Source organism: Pochonia chlamydosporia, chromosome 6 (assembly GCF_001653235.2).
Source record: "Pochonia chlamydosporia 170 chromosome 6, whole genome shotgun sequence".
In the NCBI taxonomy this organism is placed as follows: Eukaryota; Fungi; Ascomycota; class Sordariomycetes; order Hypocreales; family Clavicipitaceae; genus Pochonia; species Pochonia chlamydosporia.
Window position 1 is genome coordinate 761,793 of NC_035795.1, and position 21,396 is coordinate 783,188.

The window sequence follows — 21,396 nt, forward strand, 5'->3', positions numbered from 1 at the left end:
TTTGTCCCCGGTTCTACATCATTCATCAACATGCCATCATCATCAGTTCATTCAAGCTAGTCTGGTCCGATAATTTACTTGAAAACCTTTCCAGAGCGATGGGCGTACTCCTTGCCGTTGACGACGACAGGCTTCTCCCAGCCCCACTGATTCTCAAGGTAGGCACGGTCCTCAGCGTTCTTAGGGTCAAGCTTCTTGAAATTGTAGTGCTCAGAGTCAGGGGCGACGTCGAAAACGGGCATCAACTCCTGGCCACGGATGACGAAAGCACCCTGAATAACAGAGTCGTTGTCCTCGCCATAGACTGAAGCGCAGCCGAAGACATACTTGCGAGAACCCTCCATACGGTTGTTGAAGCCACCGATGAGGTTGTTGGACATGAAAGTCAGCTTAAGCTCCTCGGGGTACTTATATTCGGCACTCCAGATGGAGTACTCGTCGAAGGGAACGTTCTCCCAGAACCACTTCAGGGCATCAGGAGTCTCGCTGTTGGAGTACTGGCGCTTCCACTCATCGAGAGGGAAAGAAGCGCGGGGAAGGAGGTCAAGGGGGTGCTTGGGCTTAGGAGCAGCGGCAGGCTCCTCCTCCTGCTGAGCAGCGGGAGCGGCAGGCTTGGGGGCAGGCTTCGGGGCCTCGGGCTTCTTGGGGGCGACGTTGGTCAAGGCAGGCTTCTCAAGGAGAGCAAGAGGCTTGGCCACGGCGGTGATGATGGGCTGATTGATGACAGTCTCGTACCAACGAGTGGTGTTGGGGTGCTGCTGGCGCCACTGCTTGTCGAAGAAGTACTGGAAGCCGCGGTGAAGCAGAGGGGCGCAGAAGAGATCAGCCAGGGTGATTCGCTCGCCGACGAGGAAGGTGTTGTGGAGAAGGTAGTTCTCGATGACACCGACAACCTTCTCGACAACCTTGGAGGCATCGTCAACGCTCTTCTTGTTGTAGGGAGCCTTGCCAACCAGGGGTCGGAACCAGTCGCCCATGGGGCCAACGAACTCCATGTTGAAGAAGGACATCCACTTCAGGATGGAAGCATAGCTATGAGCAAGTCAGCAACTTGAACTTGAAGTGGCAATCACAAGAAAATACATACTCCTGCTTGGTCTTGCCGAGAAGGGTGGTCTTCTCGTTCTGGGAGGTGACTATAATGCAAAGTTAGCGTCCCATCCGAAGAAGACAAAAGGCTCCATTGCGAGTGAACAATTCAAACAAGGGATTTGGGCAAAGATCAGAAGTTAGGCTTTATCCACACAAGAAAGTAATTTCAGACAGGGATAACTGTATAAAATAAAAAGCTAAGTCATCATATGCAAAGCTCCAACAGTCGAATTCCGTCGGAAGACGAGACGAGACGAAAGTGAAGCAAGCTGAGTCACAAGGGACGGAAGATCTTACCATAGATGGCGACAGCAATAGCCTCAGAGAGAGCAAAGCCATCCTCGCCAACGAAAGCAGGGATCTTGCCAAGACCGCTGGCAGTCTGGTGCTCAGCAGTAGGCTTGCCGAACTCAATCTCAGAGATCTTGAGGTCGAGGTTGTTGGCCTTCGCGACCGCCTTGATGGCGACGGAGCGGGGGTTGTCCTAAGGCGAGAGAACGTCAGCAATCTGGCTCGCAGCTTGATTGTGTCGGGTAAAAGAGTCAAAGCACAAGCTACTTCGACTTACAGAGTGGGTGAAAAGGGTGCCGAAAGCCATCTTGTCAAATGTTTCAGTTGTTCAACAATTGATGTGAGAATGAAGAACCAAGTTGGAGAGAAGCAGAGCGGAGATGGGGTCGTTTCGAGGAAATTTTTATTTAAATTGGGGAGCTTAGGCGAATTGCCCCTCGCGCCGTGGCTGTCCAAGCAACGGTGGCTGGTAAGTGGCTGAGGTGGCATCAATCTTATCTACACGTGATGGGAGAATGGGAGCGCAGCCATAGGCCAAGTTTTTGATGTCTGAGCTGCCAACCAGGAGATTTTCTGAGTCCGTTGAAAGCAGCGACCGAACGACCATCGACGCCAATTCGCAACTGCGGCGGCGAGCAGGAATCATGGCCACATTGGCGAACGGCCTCCGACACCTGAGGTGCCCGAGACAGCTCGCAAATGCTCAATGGCACCAGCAAACCTTGAAACGGGCGACTCCGTTGTGCATCCGGGCCGTAAACACGGCAGCTCGAAACGACGACGACAGTTCAAAGGCTCTTGTTGAGTCCCTTCAAATCCCTTTTCAGGGGATTACCCATGCGAGAACTATTCCCGCCACTCCTTCGTATTTCTCCAGAGAACCGCAGTTCAACGATCTCTACATTCGGATATCAACCCTATTGACCCGATATCACCACCTCCCAACCGTCTCAACCGGTGACGCTCCACACGTCCCATGGACAAAACTCGAGGAAATGCGATCCCAAATGGGCGAGCCCATCAAGGCATCACATTACCAAAAAGTCCTCCGTGTGGCCAAACGACTCAATCTCATCGAACCAAGCCTACAGCCCGCCGAGGTCAAGATTGCTCTTCAGGAATTTGCGCGCGACGTCAATCCGTTTCTCAACATGCCCAGCCCGATTTCCATTGACAAATTCGGCCGTGCCATCGCAGTAGGCAAGCGAAAGGCGTCAACCGCACGCGCATTTGTCGTCGAAGGAACCGGAGAGGTCTTGGTCAACGGCAAGCCGCTCAACGAAGCTTTCGGTCGTGTCCACGACCGTGAGAGCGCCGTCTGGGCCCTCACCGCGACGGACAGACTGGACAAATACAATGTGTGGGTTCTTGTGGAAGGCGGCGGTACTACCGGGCAAGCAGAAGCTATCACACTTGCCGTGGCGAAGGCACTAGTGGCCCATGAGCCGGCACTGAAGACCGCTCTAAGAAAAGGTAACAACCCTATGCCCTGTCTCTCAATCCGCCATTTTCCTTGTCACTTTAATCTTGTACTAATCGTTTTCTGCAGCGGGTTGCATCACTAGGGATCCAAGAACAGTTGAGAGGAAGAAGCACGGCCATGTCAAGGCCCGTAAGATGCCCGCTTGGGTCAAGCGATAGTTGTATGTGGTTAGAATTGTTTTCCTCTCCTCGTGAAGCGGTATTACCGGAGGTAACTTGGGGGCCGTTGTGGGGAGCATGTACATGTATAGTCATTCAGAAGGCGTCATTTCCCCGGGGAGATTCTCCGGGTTGTATTATGGAAATTTAGCCCATTATAGTCCCAGATGAAAATATCATTGATCCTGACTTACGACGATTCCTCCATTGTGGCTGCCTGAATCCTAGGATCCAGCTGCTAAAGCCCGCAGGGTTGGATCACCGACGGACTATTGTGACTTGGTGCGGATAGTGTCCCCATGCCGCCGATAGAACTTGGTTTAGGGGAAAGTTAAAATCTGCTCGTTGAAACTTGCCTTCTTTCAACCAACACGTTGCACGAAGCGAGTAGCCAGTGCTATGAAATCATGCCCTTAATGCATGGTTGTTCCATTTCCCAAGTTGGGTGTTAGTACGTGGTCATCATCTTGGGCAAATTCATCTTCGCAACTTGCCATCTTATAGAGTAGTGCTTTACGATGCCCCATCCCTGCAATTGCAAATCAGGGTCGTATTGCGAGGAATTGGCACCAGTATACTCCGTACACAGCACGATCAACAGCATGACGCAGGGTTCGAGAAATGGGACGGAACCTGGAACCTGGACAATGCCGTCAAGCACCGAAACGTTAACGTCAGACGGCAAGCAGGCCTTCAACCTGCTCGTGTCGAGTCGGAACCACGGCTTTTTTTGGTCATGGCGGATAGTAAACTGGTTACATCGCGGTCCGTCAACGTGCTCATTGTCTCCCTCGGCGCATAACGGCGGCGAGATGCATGGCTTTGGAACCCTATGCAGGTCGGATGCGGAGGAGGCGGGATAGTTTGGTAGGCTCTTGGCCTGCAAGGCGATGGCGTTTCGATTGAATCGGACACTCCGACGTTACCGGAATCGACATCTGAAAACGTGGAAGATTAATTTGGGCTACAACCAATAGTGCATTGACTACTCCATACAGGGCCTCGAGAGCAAAAATTCTAGAAAAAACTGTGGAGGCCAAAATTTCCACCTTCTCAAACAATTGTTTTAGCTTTCTCCCCTGCCTTCGATTCTTGCCAGGTTGCCTGGATTTGTCAAAATGGACCATGGGCATCAATACGGTCAATGCGGTCATGGGGCTGGTTTGAGCCCTTCCATTATTGTACGAGTTGGGGTCTGATGTGGGCGATGGTAGCCATAATAGGAAATGACAAAGAGGAGTATTTCGTCATGGCTTATGTTGTCAATGGGTTTCTATTATGGTATCTTCAGCCACACGACGAGTCAAACAAGTCAATTTGTTTGTAGGGGTAAGGGAAGCATAGAGGCAACCAAAAATACTCTTCAACAAAGAAGCAGATGAGACATTCCCCATCAAAGCTTGGGTCGATAGTAACAAGGAAGACACAACTGGATCTAGACCAAGGCGGTGTTGTGTAATGTAATTATCGCCCATTTGAGAGCTTCTTTCGAGGTCTGCGGTGAGGTGGGACTGAGTCAACTGGTATCCATCCTGCCAAGCGTCCGAAACAGTGGCCACTGATCAAGCCTTTGTTGCGAGGATACGACGATGATTGCCTACCTAGGCATTTCGAATTGTTTTGGGTACCTTCCCAAGAACTCCGCTGAGCGCCCCATGAGGCTGAAAAGGGCCGAGAAAGCCGTCTTTTTGTCCACTTCCCTGTCGATGATCCTTTTTTTTTCGCCCGGCCATCTCCCAACTAGTGGCATAGGTGCCGTCAAAGGACTGGGCCAGGGCCTAGCAATGGCAACAAAGCTCGATCGGGAAGAGGTGGCAGATACGTAGGTTCGGTGCTTGAATTCCGGTTCAGGTCGCCCCGTGTTCGTTTCCAAAACATGTCGGTAAGTCAAAGTCAAGATATTGACTTTACGTCCGCGTTGCCAAGTCTACATAGCCAAAGATCCTCGACACGGAACTCGCATCCCAAGTTAGGCCCTTTGTAGGCTCAAGACACTCAAGACGCGAGTGCAAACCGGAAGAGTTCCAGTCGAATGAGTGGCGTCAAAGCACGAACTTCCACCATGATTGGGCGGCACTGCCTGTTGAGCCAGCCTCTTTGATGGGGCAGTGCCTGAGAGCGCCCATGGCTTTATGCAACAGCAAGATGGACACACAGTTAGGCCGGCAGCATTGCATCGCCATGGATGTAAATACCGCCCAACATGATCTGATGGATATGCGCGTCAATGACACAGCAAAGCTAAACCCTGTAAGTGCCCAGATGTTTTGCAGAAGTACTGCTCGGTTGTTGCATACCAGGTTGCAAGGCGCATGCAGCACACGCCTGTGCCCTAATTGTAGCGCTTTAGTAATATGATGAATGGCACCATGTCGTGAATTGTTTTGGTGGTCGTATCTGACGTGAGTGTTTCGATACTGACATGTACCAAAACCAGGGACAAGACGGATTGTAGGTGGAGGAATTTGTAAGGTTCTATGCTGAAACGATACACCATGCCATCCTTGCCTGGGACGAGGTGACTGTGTGGAAAGCCCAAGCATGTCAATCAAATTAAGGGGGTTGCAAATATTCCCTACAGCGAATTTTTTTTTTTTTTTCAGCTTTGACTTGATGTGCAAGCTTCTGGCAATGTTGCCAATCAAGTTTGTAATGTTACATGTGTGCGTGCTTTACCTGGGTACCTGGGGCATGATGCCAACCGTGCAAGGGCTCGTCTGAAGTGTCTCCATGGCCAAGTGTTCTTGGCTGTGATCCAGGAATTAGAATGAAGTATAAACTTACCACATACGAAGCAAAGCTAACCAAAATCATCAATGTACAGCATGCGAGCTATAGTTGACACTCAAAAAGATTTGGAGACAGTAGCGGACACGTTGGGCGCCACGTCCAATGCTCATGTTGTCAGATACCGCCCCGGTATGCTCAACTGAGAGGTGTTGGGTTTATTTCTGCAATGAGAATACAAGCAGCATTGAATGCAACAGTGATGAGCTCGTCTGTGCCTGCTTGCCAGATCCGTACAATGCAGTTTCCGGTGTATGGTGTTTCGACCGAGGAGTAATTACATGTGGTACTAAAGCGATTAGGTCCTAATATACCAGAATATCCTGCGGAGTACGACGAGAAGACTCGACATATTGCACATGTCCTTCAAGTTGGTGTGTAGGTCTTGGCCGTTTTTGGTGCCCAACTAGATCTGCATCATTTCATGCAACCAGGTTGACTGTTACTGAATCCAACCGACTGCAGACTCCTAGGCGTTTCAGGCAAATCAAATCAGCTCTGGTACTCCCACGTAGTCCGGCTCCTGAATGCCAGCGTAACAGTATTTACCTACGTAAGTACCAGGTAGGTAGATAATCGGCTGCAAAGCCAGGCAAAGCAGAGAGTACCTTCACGGGAGGAAAAAGAGGAAGTCGAAGAGGTTAAGTCATAAGTCTGGCAAAAAAAAAAAAAAAAAAAAAAAAAAAAAAAAAAAAAAAAAAAAAAAAAAAAAGGGTCAGAATGTTGACAGGCGGAACGAGGGATATCATACCTATGATCTGATACTCAACACATTGCCAAGCTAGTCGCAAGGTTGTCAGGCGTCAAGAGCTGAGATTAATGTGATGGCAGAAAGGTCAAGACCAAAGTCACTGACTGGTTGTGAGCCGAATGTGGGTAGCCAAAAGTGGCAAGTGCTTCCTTCCGTTCCTTCTTCAAACATGCAAGTTGGCTGTCAATCGCAATGCCAGTGCTCCCCAAGGGTCAACAATGTCAACAGCTGTCACGTCCCGCATCTACCACTTTGAATGTTCATCATGCCTTTCCACAATTTGGTGACAGCTGAGAGAGGGCTGAGTTCAATTCTTGTTTTGCCCAATGTCTCCTCCTCGTGTGTTCTAGCTTTCTCCAAACTCCACGCCAACAATCGTTGACCACTTCCCACAAGATGGCTGTGCCCCGTATTTCTCCAGACCACACCTAACCCAAAAGCTCACGAAATGGAACACAAAACTGGTAAGGATAGAAAATTTTCTTGCGCAGACATGGATCCGGGCTCTAACCGGCAGCCAATGTAGTGTCTGCCACGCCGTTTTTCGCCGGCTCGACAATCTTGAATGCTCTCCACCTTCTGCCAGGTGGACACACAGCTTCCATGTATTCAACGACACAACCTCAGCCATTCGATCCAGTAACGTTTCTCTTGCTTAACGGTAAACAGAACCCCGGACCACAGTTATTTGACTCCAAAACCTTCTGATTGCTCAGGACTGGTACCCTACCACCAAAAAAGCTATTCTTCAATTTACAACCGATCGCGTGGCGCGGAGTCGGCCGGTTAAGTTGCTGGCCCTGCTCTCGCTGGTACATCCATGGCGGTTCGCGCCTCCGTCTCCGTTTGTTCCTCCATACCACCCTTTATCGCGGTTGTCTGGTTGCCGACCTGGTCCTTGGCTCAGCTTAGCCCTCGAAGTTGAGCGCCTCTTGTCTGTAGTCAACGCGCCATCCCGCCATAGCCAAGATCAAGTGGATGCTCTTGGGGAAAGGGTAGGTGAGACCCTCCAGCTCATCAGGCCATGATCATTTTAGCAGCCAGGTAATGGCTGGGCTAGGCGTCAGGGCTGTTTGGCGTGCCCTCTACTTTTCGTACCCTCCACAACCGCGCCAAAGACCTCTCTTTGTATGGATCCTCTATGGTGTTTTTCTTCCTCGCCAAGCACATTAGCACAATCCCGCTTGAAGAGCCTAGCTTTTTCGTGTCTCAGATCTCCGGGTAGCTGCAAATTGAACCTTGCACCTCCATACCTGGTATTGAACCCGCACAGATATCCCCTACCCTTCCTGCTTTACGCGCATCTCAATACGGCAAACAGCCAGTGTCCTTGATAGCACACTTTTTGCTGCAATTTGCGTACACTGCCCATCGAAGAAAAAGTTCACGAGGTTCTTCAAGACCTTCTCAGATGTGCCACTGCCCAACGGCCAAGTCGGCACAATTTCCAGCTCTTTATTACAGCCTCTTTTACACGAACAAGCTGGTCACAAGGCCACCGCTGTCCCCGATTTGTACCCACATGCGGCTGCGAGTGGCACAGTAGCTCTTGCGACTTGGGAGCAATGAGGGTTGTTGATCGGCGCCGGCTGTCGGTTTCCTTTGAGAGAGTCAAACCCACCCTGACAGAGCTGGAGCGAGAACTTTTTTCAGTCTATTTCCTTGTTTGGCCTGACAAGCAAGACCAACTCGACCCCTGGCAAGCTACGAAGACCCAGTGGCTGGTCGGCTTCAATGCCCGAGCAATGGTCATCATCAGGATGTGCTAGGCTGTCTCAAAATCTCTGTTCGTATCTGCTCTCAATCAGACCGCTGGCTGTGACGTTGGGCCATGCTGATCAGGACAAAGCGCACGCCCCTCCCTGGACACTTCCCTCCTCAGGCTTCTTTGCTTCTGTCGAGCTTTGATGTGCAACACCCATCACTGACTTTGTACCTGGCTATGGCCTAGCCTGGCGATCTCTATGCATGCACGCATGCATGCAGACGCGAAAGCCCCCATTCATTCCACCCAAAGCTGTTCACTCCATAGCTTCCTCGATAGGGTGCATGCATCACCCCTCCCCTCCAGAGGCCGAACCACGACTGCCGGACAATGCTCGAGTAGGAGATGAGCAAAGATGCCCAACACAGAATCAGGAATGAATCATTCATGATTTCCTCGAGAATGTAACGAGCTGAGCAAGAACACATGCCAGCACTTGGCTGAGCGGGACAACTTACCCTGCGTGATCGGTTAATTCCTTATCACAAACTCGAGGGACACGGGACTTAGATGGAGGGCCTTGGGGCCAGTCAAGACCTTTCTCCGACTTCACCTTCAGTTTTAGTTCCAATGTCTTTGCCTCCGTTGCAAGCCACATTGTGGTCTACGCAGAGATGCCCCTTTGTCAGTTACCAACCATCACGAATGAGTGCCGCGTTGACAAGGGCGCTGATGCCGGGAGTGGGTGCGGATCCAAGCTAACGGAGAAGGCGTTATACAACCCCAAACACAAAAAAAATCTGGGTTAGTCTCGCTGATGAGACTAACACCTCTGGTCTGGCCTTTCAACATTGACCATGTCGTTGCCTGCTGTTTGGGAGGCTATTTCAGAACAGGCCCAAGCCGCTGGGTCATAACTGAATCATCCCACCGGGCCTGTGGTGTGTTATCCGTGCTCTTGTGTCAAGTCCAATCGTGTCTGGGCTAGCCGGCGGCTGGTCAACCCGTCCCGCGCAGTGAAAGAGGCACTCGTACCTCACGGTTCTTCTGCTGGCGCCCTCTTCCTGGAGATGTACGTCACGGCGACCAAGTAAGTTGTCTCTGTCTTGGATGTCTGCCCACACTCTCCAGCGGACCCGGGCATTTGGAGCGGCCAATCTTGTTCTAGGCGTATAAGAGCCAAGCATCTCCTCCAACGAGCAGCCTTCTGCGCTGTGTTTGTCTTCTTATGCAAAGATTATTGTCTTAACACTTGTTTTCGTCCCATTTTACATTTCAGCGTCCGACTTTACCAGAACTTGGCGGCTAAGGCAGCCCATCCTCTGAGCAGCTCCTGGGCTCCAATATACCAGGCGTTGGACACTGACTCGGTCTCTGCCTCGTAAGCCACTGAGAGACCCTTGTGTCGTTTCTCTTACACCCTAGCAAGATCGGGCATCTCGCAAGGGGTCGAAATAATCATGCTGAGGGACTGACAATCGAGGTTTCTGGAATAATTGTCTTTGAGCACGAGTCGTCAAGGCGGTACTTACAGCCCGCTAAGGTGCAAACCGCGCCGCCTGTCTCGACCTGCCTCGGAGCAACGCAGGTCACCTGCTTGGGCCTTCTCGACATATTGTTGCTGTCCACGGGCTTACACGCCGAGGCATTAATTCCTATATTCCTGGGTGTGAATCGAAACCACTCGTGGCTCCGCTGATTTCAGAGTATTCCCAAAAGGCCTTGCAAGACCAAAACACTCATGCGATGCGACACTACTTTTAAAAAACAGTGCGAAACGCAGAGCCAGTCATAAAAGCTGTCTTTCCCAACATCATTTTGCGCCTATGATTGAGTATAGGGCATACATCTACATAGGACGAGGTTTCTTATTCCCACTCTGGTTGTTGATTTCGACTGCGGCCTCATTCACAATCCTCACATACCTTAGCGCTCCGGCACACAAACGGATGTGTTTCTTCCACTGCTTAGTTTGCGACTTTGTCCTTCATCCTCGAGCCAATCGTCACACGGTAAACGACAGAATCCGTTAAAGACCTGACTGATACCGCTCTTTGGAAGTTGTTGAGGTCGCACTATTTCTCTACACAAGGTGCAACCTTGGCACCCAGCCGTTGAGGACTCAGAAGAGGATTGTTTATTCGTGGTATGGACCATACCCGTCGGGGCGGGAGGCAGAATGAGCAACCCGTTCATCAGACTTCACAATCAAGATACACATTACCAGTCCCAGCAACTCAAAGTAGCCCGACAACGGTTGGTGCTACAGCAGACCGTTACCGCCCGACGCCACTGAATTTATCAACGTCAACCCCGAGAAGCATGGGAGTAGGTGGCAATTATAGTAGCTACTACCAGGACCCTCCCTCGGGATACTCTGCTTCCTCAATGTCTTCCACTCTCCTAGCTTACGGCACCGATTATGGAGGGGATACGCGGGCTCAACAGCCAGCATTCGGTAGCTACAATGCAAGCATGATGATGTACAACGTACCGCCGCAGACGGCAGCACAACAGGAGGTCTATGACACGCAGCAATTTACGCCGCGGCCACATGCAGCTATACAATTGATGCCTTCGGACGTCGCGTCAGGCTACTTCGCCTCTGATACATCTGGCGGCGCCGCGACTTCATTATCAGTGTCAGGGCAAGGCTCAAGCAGTTCATATCAGCCTCACAATACTGCCATAGGTTATCCAAGCAACATGTCTGAATTGCAGCAGTCCGGAGGATCAAACTCAGGAATATCAGGAGGTCGAGATACAGACGATACAATAACTATGAAGTGGAACAGCTTCCGACGACAAATGGGGACGGTGTTTCGGGATGTGTCTGATGGACAGCTTGATAGAGCATCAGGCACACTTTTAGAACTTTCTAGATGGTTCCTACCGCAGGTATCCCAGCTAGGTATGAAGAAAGCAAATTACATTATTAACCACTGCTAACAGCTCATTAGGCTTGCATCAAGATGATGCATCTCTTCACCAAGAGAGGCTTGATATTTGGAACGACTTTAATCACGGCTGGCTAGCGTTAATGCTTCAGCAAAAACGGCTCATGACTTCAGGACAAACACCCAGCACTCAAAGGCTTATGACTCAAGGTCAAATTGAGGAGATGTGTGATGAACTGATACGGCTCTGTGATGGGTTGGAGCGCCATGGTCTCGTGGATTACCAGTATGGGGTATGGGAGGACCAAATCGAGGCTGGTATGCATCATTTGAACACGTTTATCACCGGACCACCAAGCTAACCCAGTTGTTGTATGATGTAGCCATAGAGGAGTGCCTTGATCTATTTTCCAAGTAACGAGATGGTCCCCGAAGCAAACGACTTATCACGTTTTTGGACGTTTGGAAAGTCAATAACCACCACTATACTAGCTCCAACAAGGGGCTATACAAGCTGCAACCCGACAGATACGATCAACGTGTCACCGGCATCTATCCCTCTGTTTTTTGCTGCCACATAGAGCTCTGTTTCATTAATTCTTAGGAATCGATGGCGAGCAGGCGACGAGCACGAATCAAACAAAGTTCCTGATTGCCTGTGGTCATATCGCGGCAGCCACGATTCTCTCGACGCAGAAGGGTTCTCTTTTGCAGTTTCTTTTTTTCTCTTTTTTTTTCATTGGTCATTACCCGTCAGCGGAAATGGGAGCCATGTCTAGGTCATCATCAGGGAGCATAGCAGCGCGTGATACTAACAGCGCAGGCGCTATAATATAGGGACAAATGTGGCGTTGGGAATGGGGAGGGGTGCATGAGAACTGGCCCCCTGTGCATTTTTGTTTGAGATGATGACTTGTTTTTTCTGTTAGGGGGTGTCGAGACAAAATTAACAAATGTGTGGTTTAGGATTGGGATTAGGCATTGGGCCTTGGCGTAGGATTGTGACGATATCGATGATGCATTTGAATTTACTCGCATATACAGGGGACAATGGTAACAGCCTTGCATGAAAGGCAGACCAGGTGGCGTACAAGAGATGTTTAGTTGGTGTAGAAACATTTGCGATTAGCTCTTAGAGATAGTGGCCCGAAGCCCGGACGATTATGGAAAAGTACGGCGAAGCGAAGAGCACAATAATTACCTCAGCCCTCGTCACCTAATGAATCAATAACCTTCCCGGGTGAATTCAAGGATGCTTTTGCCAGGATTGCGGACAATCGGCGGGAGTGGGAGTGGATGGACGGGTGGCATGGATGCACATGGGGGACGGAAGGTTTCAGCTCGCTCCCAAGGCAAGGCTGACTGTCAACCCATTAGCTCAACCAAGGTCATGATGGACCAGGGGAACACAGTGTCATGAGAAGTACAGGTTCCTTGGTTGCCACAGGATTTGCGTTCTGCAACTAGGAAGCTTGTTGGAAGAGTGGGTTGTCTGTAAGTGAGATAAGCTGATAGATACTGAACCGGCAAAGTCGTAAACACCAGACGCGTCTGGTCCAATTCGGCCTCCAGGCACAGGCATGCAACTCCCGTCACCAACAGCCTGCTCACCAGGATGTACTGTAAATTGGGTTGTCTGTGATTATCCAGGAATCTAATCACTGTGCGACAATGGCATTAGTAACCGACCAAATGCGATTACTGAGCAGCCATGCAGCACTAGTCGACGACGATTGGTGTGCGACAGTCCCGGCTATTTGGGACGGGAACACCAGCAGCCACCACTGCAGCTAGTTCGCCCAGCTCGAAGGACTATGTTGACAGCGTCTGAACCTTTGTTGTTGATCATCCAGCTGGTCAGCTATTTTGGGAATTCCGCCGCGCACCGGCTGGTTCCCCCTCTCGGCGATATGGGCTATGGGCGTGATGTATAGGAAACCGACCGGATCGTTGTGTAAATCGACATGCGGACGGGCCATGTTGGAACTCTGCATTGTGTTGCCCATGGCTTATTTGCGAAAGTTTTCGGACTGTGTAAGCGACGGGCGGCGTGTCCAGTTACAGCCACAGAGTCAGTCAATAATGAAGCGGAGAGGTCATATGAGTTGGTATTTTTCGGATCTTGTCCATTTTGGCTTCCCTGAGAGGTCGGGAGGGAACGTAATGCCGTGTGGAAAGCCTGCATATGCTGGCAACCAGATTGCCTGACCTTGTCCTAGTTCGAGATGTGATGAGGTGGGAGAATCACCAGAGAGCAAGGGCGTGGGCAAAAGCAACCTAGCTGGTTCGAGAGATTGATTGAATGCCTGCCCTAGCCACTCGAAGCCAATCTTCCTTGGCTTGGAAAGGCATCATTTGCCGTTTGGAAGGGTGGTGGGCAATCTCAACGCCGCCCAAAAAAAAAAAATCAGAATTCTAAGTATTACGAGAATTCGTGGTCGATAAGACGGTAATATCACCGCCGTCCAAAGTGCGGTTGCATCCCTGTTCGCAATTGGCAACAAAACCTAGAAATATTGACTCGTTTCCAACAACACCAGACGTCTTGACAGATGCAAAAGTGTGCCAGCCCCTCCACAGCGAGACGCTGGTCAGACGTAGATCTGGCCTACCACGTCAGTCGCAGGTTGGGCATCGAAATGTTTTTTGACTTTTCATTCAACCCAGGAAATAGTTGACTTTCTTGGTCCGCCTGCCGTGCAACCAGGGATACGCTCAGGAACACGCAGGGGTTGCAATTCAAGACATTCGAAAACTGTTGACCGAATTCTACTCCGGACTCACATTTGTAATGTATGGTACATTATGTCTTTGAAAGTGAGACGCCCCAAAGGCGTGGAGACAACAAATCTCATTCCACTGCCAAGCAAGCTGTTGGCAATGTGAAATATCCGCTGGGTAGGGCATTTTAAGGCGGCAAAAAGAAAAGAAAACTTTACCATTGCAACATATTTTCAGTTGGAACACATCCATTGTGCAACCCAAGTTGACCAGGCTGTGCGTGGGGGCGTACACCAATGTGGCTTGAGAGTGACAGCTGTCAATGGCAGTGTAAATTCTTCCCAGCTCGAAGCTGAAGGGTATGCGAGAATGACACTCCTGATCCGCCTTGAGCTATTCACCGTGCAACAGCCACATAGCCTGGTTGATGAGTGCGACAGTGAAGTCTCAAATGAAACAAAGCACACAAATGGAATAGCACTGTGACAGGAGCCATAACGAATGAGAGATGGGAAAAAGCAAATAAAAGCCAAAGGCTATAAATGTTGGCCAATATGGCGGTGGAATGTGGCGGGATTGAAGATATCTGGGTGACAATGCACCTTCGTCGATATGCATATGCGAAATCAAGAACACGCACGAGAGACCTGCGTGTGGGCTCAATCTGGACGCCAGAGACCCAGCAAGTTGGGAGCCGGTAACCAATGGCGAGAGATTCAGGTGTCTTGACACCCGGTTCACTTTGCTTTTTCCGCCTCACAGGTGAGACAAGTGTCTGATGCAGGGACGGCACTGAGAAGTTGGAGGCGGACCAGATCCTCCAGGATTTAGGCTCCCTGGGTCGTGCGTGAACTCAATGCCGAGGGACGGGACGGAGAAACAAAGTTTTGGTGTTTGCGTTACATATTCGATCAGGCTTCGTTTCTTTGCAATTGCCCGAGCTGTCAAATGTGCGTCGTTCGTGAATTATTCTCCAGTCTACATACCGCCAGCAAGATATCCATCGCTGGCAATATCGCCGAACCGAGTGATTTGATGTTGCCCGTCGTTCAACTTGACAGGATCCTGCTTTGATGCAGTTAGAGCCGTCACAATCCCGGAGACTGAGCAAACCACATCAAAAATAGCCTCCAAGTTAACCTGGAGGGTTGGTGGCAAATTTGCTCGGATAGCTTCCTATAGGCTGGTACACACAGGATCGTGGTTTCTTTTGATCCAGTAGTCACTATTATACACCACTTGAGCGTCCGAACGCCTCGTTCGTCCCGCATGTGTTATCCTCATGAAGCATCGGTGTGTCTATTCAAGACTTGTTTCTGCAGGTAGCCGACATCAATTTAGTGACCAGTCATTTCGGCTTTTGCAGGGTACGGAATGTAGTTACCTTGTTGCCGGATTACAGTCGCCATTCTTCCAGTCCCATGGCAGCCTATTCATTTTCCGGATTATTAAGTGGCTGATGATTTGATTGGCGCCATATGGCAAATGATCGAATGAAGATGTAACCTTTTTGTTGCGCGAGCTTTGAGAAGACACCTCGGCCTTGCCGTGTTTTGACAAGAGCAGCTTAAACTGTATGTCTTTTCTAAATGAGACCATGCCAAGGACTGGCAGGAGGTCAAGTACCTAGGGAGTCAGTTGGCTGGTGCTGCCCTACCGAGAGGATGGTGGAAGCAAACCACTTTCTTGCATGCTGCAGCATTGATAGATTCATGACCGCTTGGTCACATACAAAACGTCTTTGTTGAGAATTTAAACTCAGTATGGGCCGCGCTGTCAGATCGTCTCACCTCATGTGTCAACCAAAGCAGCGGGTCTTGTTAATACTCTGTGAATGATGCTGCAGCTGACGAGGAATCACTTCTTATCGGAAGAAGTTAGAGTATGCGCGGGTCATACATGCTACTCAGCCAAACGGTAGCCTACTTGTCTTTCGCATTGCGGATGGATGCAACGAAAGAGCGAATGGCATTTTGTGTTCTGACGCAATTACGATGTGGTATGTCTGTCCACGGCGTACTGTTGAGGTGACTATGTCAGCCAACGTTTCATATTCTTCGCACAAATACTCCCGTTTAGGCGAAAGCCAGAAACTGCAACACTTGGGGCGGAAGTGAACCCTACAAAATGGTACTCGTCTCCGTGTCTGCTTGTGGTGTTCCGGGGTTTCAGCCACGACGCTGCCACCCGGCTGTGTTTGTTTGAGCCGGAGAATGAGCTTTCTAGTACCTTTTCTTTTTGTTTTTGTTATTTCCTTTTTTGACATGATCTTTTCCGTAGGACTGTGCCGACTCCGGGCAAAGCACCGCGAAGTGGCCGGTGTATGCGTATGCGTTTGGTTCCAGATTGGAACGGTTTTGTGTCGTGATGTCAAGTGCAGCTGGCATGTGCGGATTTGACATGTCAACGGGGATGAGCATAGGAGCGAAAGGGCGCAAGCGTGCAAGCTTGCATTGTAACTGCCTGTTGCCAGAATCTACATACAAATCTCTGTTGATTAATTGCTGACAGCCTCCTCAGAATTTAATGGCTTACGGCAGGAGCTCGGCTATCTACTAGGTGCTTAAGTAGGTAGGTACTTGGGCAACCTTGGGAAAGAAGCTTGGAGCTGCCTTCCTCCAACTTCTATGTTGGAAACCATCAAGGTTCCCTCAATTGACATTGAAGCCAAACCGGTACTGCCAGACGTACATGGAGTAGTGAGTGGCCACACAGGCTACTTAAGCAGATCTTGTTTCCTTGTTTCCTTGTTCGCTTATTCGCTTATTCGCTTGTTCACTCCTTGAAATGAGCCAGGCATTCATGCGTAGACCAAACTTGGGTCGTCTACTGAGTTTTGAGAATGCTCGTCACCGTCCCACCTTTGGTTGATCAGGAATCGAATCGCCCCGGCGTTTCTTCAACCACCATCGAATCGCATGGGTATGGGGGCGGCATCACATCAAATCCATCCTATTTCTGTCTGGTTCTGTGGAGGCCGGCACTTGACAGTGGTAAGCTTAGGAACCCGATCGCTACCCTACAATATAACCCTTGAGCCGTGGCCAATTCGATGTCAACACTCTTGCGTCTTGCAGTTTCATCATAAAATTGGTGTAATACTGATGTCTACCACGATCATGTCGACACTATGCGCTTTTCTATCTCTTTGTGTAACTACATGATTGGCTTTGGGCCATATTTACGAGATGGCTTTGCTGGGAGTCGGATGAACAGCAACTAGTACATCGGTTGACGTTGGTGACGCTACCCGCCAAGCTCAGATGCGCTTAAGCATGCTCACCTCACCACAACCATGAACCAAGCTAAGATTCGAAAACTCCGCTTTTTGTCTCACGCCAACATCTCTCCCTAACCTCGCACATCGGCAGAGCACGACGTCTCGTAGGACGTTGCATGGAAAGTAACATGCCCGGCAGCAAACAGATCTAACTGTCACATCTTCGCACGGTCAAGGTCAAGCAGAGCGTCGTGATTCCAGCCGCCTCGGTCGATGCTTGTAGCTGCAATCCCCAGCTACAGCGAACTGTTGGACTCTTCTGCGTACCAAGGTAGCTGGATGGTCTTGGCAAATTGTTGATGCCAGATGGTTAATGTCGACAACAGACTACGCATGCAGCGATTTCTGCTACACAAATCGATTTATGAAACCAGCAAGACATGATATGGTGGCGATTGCCACAGATACACCACTTGTCCAGCACTTGAACACTCACATTGACGACTGGATATCCATACTCTACCATACTTATCAACAAACTACCTGTACCGAACTTAACAGCCAATAACTCGACGTTGTGCTGCAGTCCGAGAGTTGTAAACTCTATGCCTGGCACACCATCCTTCACCGGCTGTGATGCCTGTCACAGACAAAAGAAGAAAGTAAGCACAGTTACACCAAACACCTACACCTGTGCCCCGGCAAGTTTGCAGAAACGCCATTGAAGTTACAGGGTCGTGCTGTTCCATAAAGGCTGTCTCGAAGCTGACTGCATTCGCTCTGCTACAGTGTGATCTTGCCAAACCTGCGTGCTCGCGATGTGCCCGACGGAAAATCCCATGTGTTGGTGCGGGCAGGCGGCGTTTCAGGTTCAAGGACGAGTCCAGCACTCTCCCGTTCAAGGAAACAAAAATGGTTTCGGTTGGATCATCAGTTACGAATTGGGAGTTTATGGTAGACTGCCCGTTTTTTGTTCCCAGCAACAAACAGACAGCGGCAGCGGGGCAGTTGGTATCAATTCTCGACGTGACTAACCCTGGCTTTGATGTCTATTGCTATGGGCCGATCATGGGAGATCTTCCTCAACGTATGGGCAATCATCGTGCTTTGGACGCCGCCATAACAGCATTCAACAATACTGCCAACTGTGCGCCAAAGAATCAGATGACTATCAAAGCACAAAGAAGCTACGGCGCAGCGCTGAGTGCCCTACAAAAATGCTTGCTAGACCCAAAAACCGCATACACAGCGGATACGCTTGCTGCTATTCACCTCATTATTGTCTGTAATGGATGGATGCAGCAAAGAGGCGACAAAAATCCAAACCATGGCGAAGGGATACTGCACCTTATGAACAACCTGGTGACCGATAAATCTGGGGACGAATTTCTTCTCAAGTCCATTATTACCGCCACCGGAGCCTTGGTAAGTCGTGCCTTGTTTCCCTTGAGATTTTGCGTGCTTTGCATTACCCCAGTGACTGACTGAATTTGGCCGATCGACAGATACGCGAAAGCATATTTGACCCAACAATCGATGTACAGCCTTGGATTCGCAGACTCTCTACATTGAGCAAACAGAATAACTCACCAATAGCAAAAGCAGCCCTGAACAAGTTTACAGCCGCCGGGTTTCCCCTCAAGAGCTCGAGATACGAAACTTTGGCCACACTTCCTGTCATAATCCGCAACCCAGACAACTACATCGAGCAAACAGAGAGCATGTATGACACATTTAGAGACGAATATGCGGAACTGAAAGTGTACGAACAGGAGAAATTCCCAACAGGCAAAGACGACTACCAAAGCCCGGTAGCGTTCTTGAGCTACATCCGTGCCAAAACCATATTTCAAGAGGCACAGTGTCTAGTTTTGGCCCTCTGCATTGTATTTAATGCATTGCTGAGCGACTCGCGTCCCGATGATGCCGCTCTGGAAAAGGAGCGCGTTGCCTTTTGTGCCGACGCCGTCATAGCAGCAGAGGAGTGCAAAATCGGACGGCCGTTTGGAGCTCTTCAGGTGCCCATTGTCACCATTGCCGCGTGGCTATCGTCAAAGGATAACGCACAAAAGGATACATTGTTATCATTGTTGGACGAATATCAAGGCACCTTTGCGATGCATCATTTTCTGCGACAGGTATCCAAGTGGAAAGATGCACCTAGACGACTAAAGGAGTTGCCATGGTTCCCAATTAGAAACGACGCGGTGTGTATCAGTCAAGACGGCACGGGAGACAAAGCAAAGATTGAGAAGAAGGAGGATGCGCCGTCCGAAGAGAACTGCGAAAAGTGTTGCATTTTGTAGATGTGAAGTGACCTGCTGCTTGGAGCGTACAAACTACGACCCTGATATGAATATAAAGGGCAACAACTATAGACAGGATATGGGATATTTGTAGCTAGCGAAATTTTACTTTCACTCACTGAGCTTCTCTAAAACGATCTAGTGCTTCTTATATGATGCTCTCTAAACGGTCATAGATTGCAGTCACGTCACCTGCCCCAAGATACCCAACATGGCCTTTCCGGGCGCCCAGCTTCAACACTCCGAATTGCAAGCCTACCGCACTCGTCTGCCAGAGAGGAACCTGATATCACATCACGTCACAGTAACCTTTTTTCAAAGTCCGCAATATGTCCAAAAATCAATGCCGATACTCATTATCATGATGCTATTTTACTCATGCCAACACTACTCCGGGGGGATTTACAGGTCTTCCAGCGACCTCCCCGCCTCGTCAATAACCAAATCTTAAAACTGGTCTGTTAAAAACACTCATTATTAGCCGTCAAATTCCACCACAGGACCTGAGGTCAAACTTCTGCCCAAGACTCACCTAGCGTCATGCTCATGCTCACGTCCGTATTCTCAACCATCTTGGTAAACTCCTCAAAGCTAATCTTGCCATCCTTATCCAGGTCCGCCTCCATGATTGTCTTGTCCACGATCTGCTGCAGCTGCTGGTCCTTAAGGTTACTGCCAACCATCATCTTGAGGACGATGAAGAGCTCTCCGTTGCTGATGTACCCGTCGCGGTCAATGTCGTATACCTTGAAAGCGAATTGCAGTTTCTGCTCCTTGTTGCCCTTGCTGCTGAATGCGCTGAGGCCCGACACGAATTCTTGAAAGTCGACGTCACCGCCGCCGTCTTCGTCAAAGATGGCAATCATGCTGCGGAACATGTGTTAGTCCTGCCGTCTTTTACTCCTAGATCCAGAGGAAAATCGTACCGTGTTGCAAGGGGGTTGGACGAGATTTGGGGGAGGCTGAGGAATTCGTCGCGCTCAATGGTGCCAGAGTTGTCCTAGACGTTGTTTTCTTAGTTATGATCGTGTGGAGGGGTAAAAGGCAGTGTGTACTTTGTCGAGCTTCATGAAGCGTTTCCGTAACCGGTCAACTTCTTCTCTATCGACTTCGGGAGCCTTGTTAGCAGGACATGGTGAGTCCGACATTCATGGCGGGGGAGTCTCACAGTTGGAACCTTGGACAATATTGTCCAGGACTTGGCTGGTGGAGTTGCCCATTTTGACGGACGGCACAGACGGGCGCGCCTGTGAGGATTGATAACTTGCGGGAAGACTTGTGTATTGGGTTGCGGGTCGGAAAAGTGTCAGGTAGCTTTTGGAGCGACGGTGGCGGTTGTGATAAGGCTGATGGGTTCGTCGTGTTTCGTTGGTTGTGAGATTTGGGTTGGCTGACAGCTTTCCTTGGAGTCCTCCTTCCTACCAGCTGGTGCACCGCTCCGTCTGCACTCCATACTAAGTACTCTGTGGAGGGGTCATGATTGGGGCACGGACCAACTGACGCGATGGGCAAAGGGTCGAACTTGGCAGGAACAACCCAGCTGTGAGATGCTGCTCCGCTTTGCAGAGTTATAGAACACAAGGTTGAAGGGAGCCAAAAGTGAAAATACATGTTTCAGCAGACATTAAAGTTCATGCCAAAATGTGCTTCAATCACTGCATTCATGTTCCATATTTGAATCATGCACCTACCATCACGAAAAAATCCACTCTGTCTTTCAACACACCTACCTTTCAAAACAGGCATGCGCATGAGTACCAAAATCAGCTGTGGCTGGTAAATGTGGCTGCCTAAAGCACCTGTAGTGTTTACACTTGTGGCGCAGCTACGAAAGCTACGGAGTCGCTTGGGACCGGCAATACATCGGCTATTGCTAGCGGGCAGGTGGACTGCAAACAGCCCCATACCAGTCCGCGCCATGGGAACCATCGCTCTGGGCTGCTCAGGCCAGGCGACAGCGCCCAGAGCGCAAATTGCAGCAGTCA

The 21,396-nt window shown here is 50.0% G+C and overlaps 5 protein-coding genes across 5 annotated transcripts; 3 read left to right on the top strand and 2 right to left on the bottom strand.

Moving 5' to 3' along the window:
* Window positions 1-74: 74 nt before the first annotated feature.
* Window positions 75-1,690, bottom strand: VFPPC_14671 (elongation factor 1 gamma domain-containing protein; the record flags this gene model as incomplete). Its single annotated transcript, XM_018292439.1, has 4 exons — window positions 75-1,032; window positions 1,088-1,136; window positions 1,390-1,576; window positions 1,661-1,690. The coding sequence occupies 4 exons, from the start codon at window positions 1,688-1,690 to the stop codon at window positions 75-77; spliced, it is 1,224 nt and encodes a 407-aa protein (XP_018141061.1).
* Window positions 1,691-2,027: 337 nt separating this feature from the next.
* VFPPC_09838 (mitochondrial 37S ribosomal protein MRPS9) lies at window positions 2,028-3,024 on the top strand (the record flags this gene model as incomplete). Its single annotated transcript, XM_018288306.1, has 2 exons — window positions 2,028-2,856; window positions 2,933-3,024. 2 exons carry the CDS (start codon window positions 2,028-2,030, stop codon window positions 3,022-3,024), a joined length of 921 nt encoding a protein of 306 aa, XP_018141060.1.
* A 7,631-nt stretch (window positions 3,025-10,655) lies between these two features.
* On the top strand, window positions 10,656-11,582 carry VFPPC_09839 (hypothetical protein; the record flags this gene model as incomplete). The annotated part of the gene is made up of 3 exons (XM_022428680.1): window positions 10,656-11,178; window positions 11,228-11,482; window positions 11,548-11,582. 3 exons carry the CDS (start codon window positions 10,656-10,658, stop codon window positions 11,580-11,582), a joined length of 813 nt encoding a protein of 270 aa, XP_022284226.1.
* A 6,435-nt stretch (window positions 11,583-18,017) lies between these two features.
* On the top strand, window positions 18,018-19,411 carry VFPPC_14672 (transcription factor Cys6; the record flags this gene model as incomplete). The annotated part of the gene is made up of 2 exons (XM_018292440.1): window positions 18,018-18,530; window positions 18,611-19,411. The coding sequence occupies 2 exons, from the start codon at window positions 18,018-18,020 to the stop codon at window positions 19,409-19,411; spliced, it is 1,314 nt and encodes a 437-aa protein (XP_018141058.1).
* A 447-nt stretch (window positions 19,412-19,858) lies between these two features.
* Window positions 19,859-20,631, bottom strand: VFPPC_14673 (calcineurin, beta subunit; the record flags this gene model as incomplete). Its single annotated transcript, XM_018292441.1, has 5 exons — window positions 19,859-19,869; window positions 19,944-20,278; window positions 20,338-20,411; window positions 20,467-20,519; window positions 20,580-20,631. 5 exons carry the CDS (start codon window positions 20,629-20,631, stop codon window positions 19,859-19,861), a joined length of 525 nt encoding a protein of 174 aa, XP_018141057.1.
* Between the last annotated feature and the right edge of the window lie 765 nt (window positions 20,632-21,396).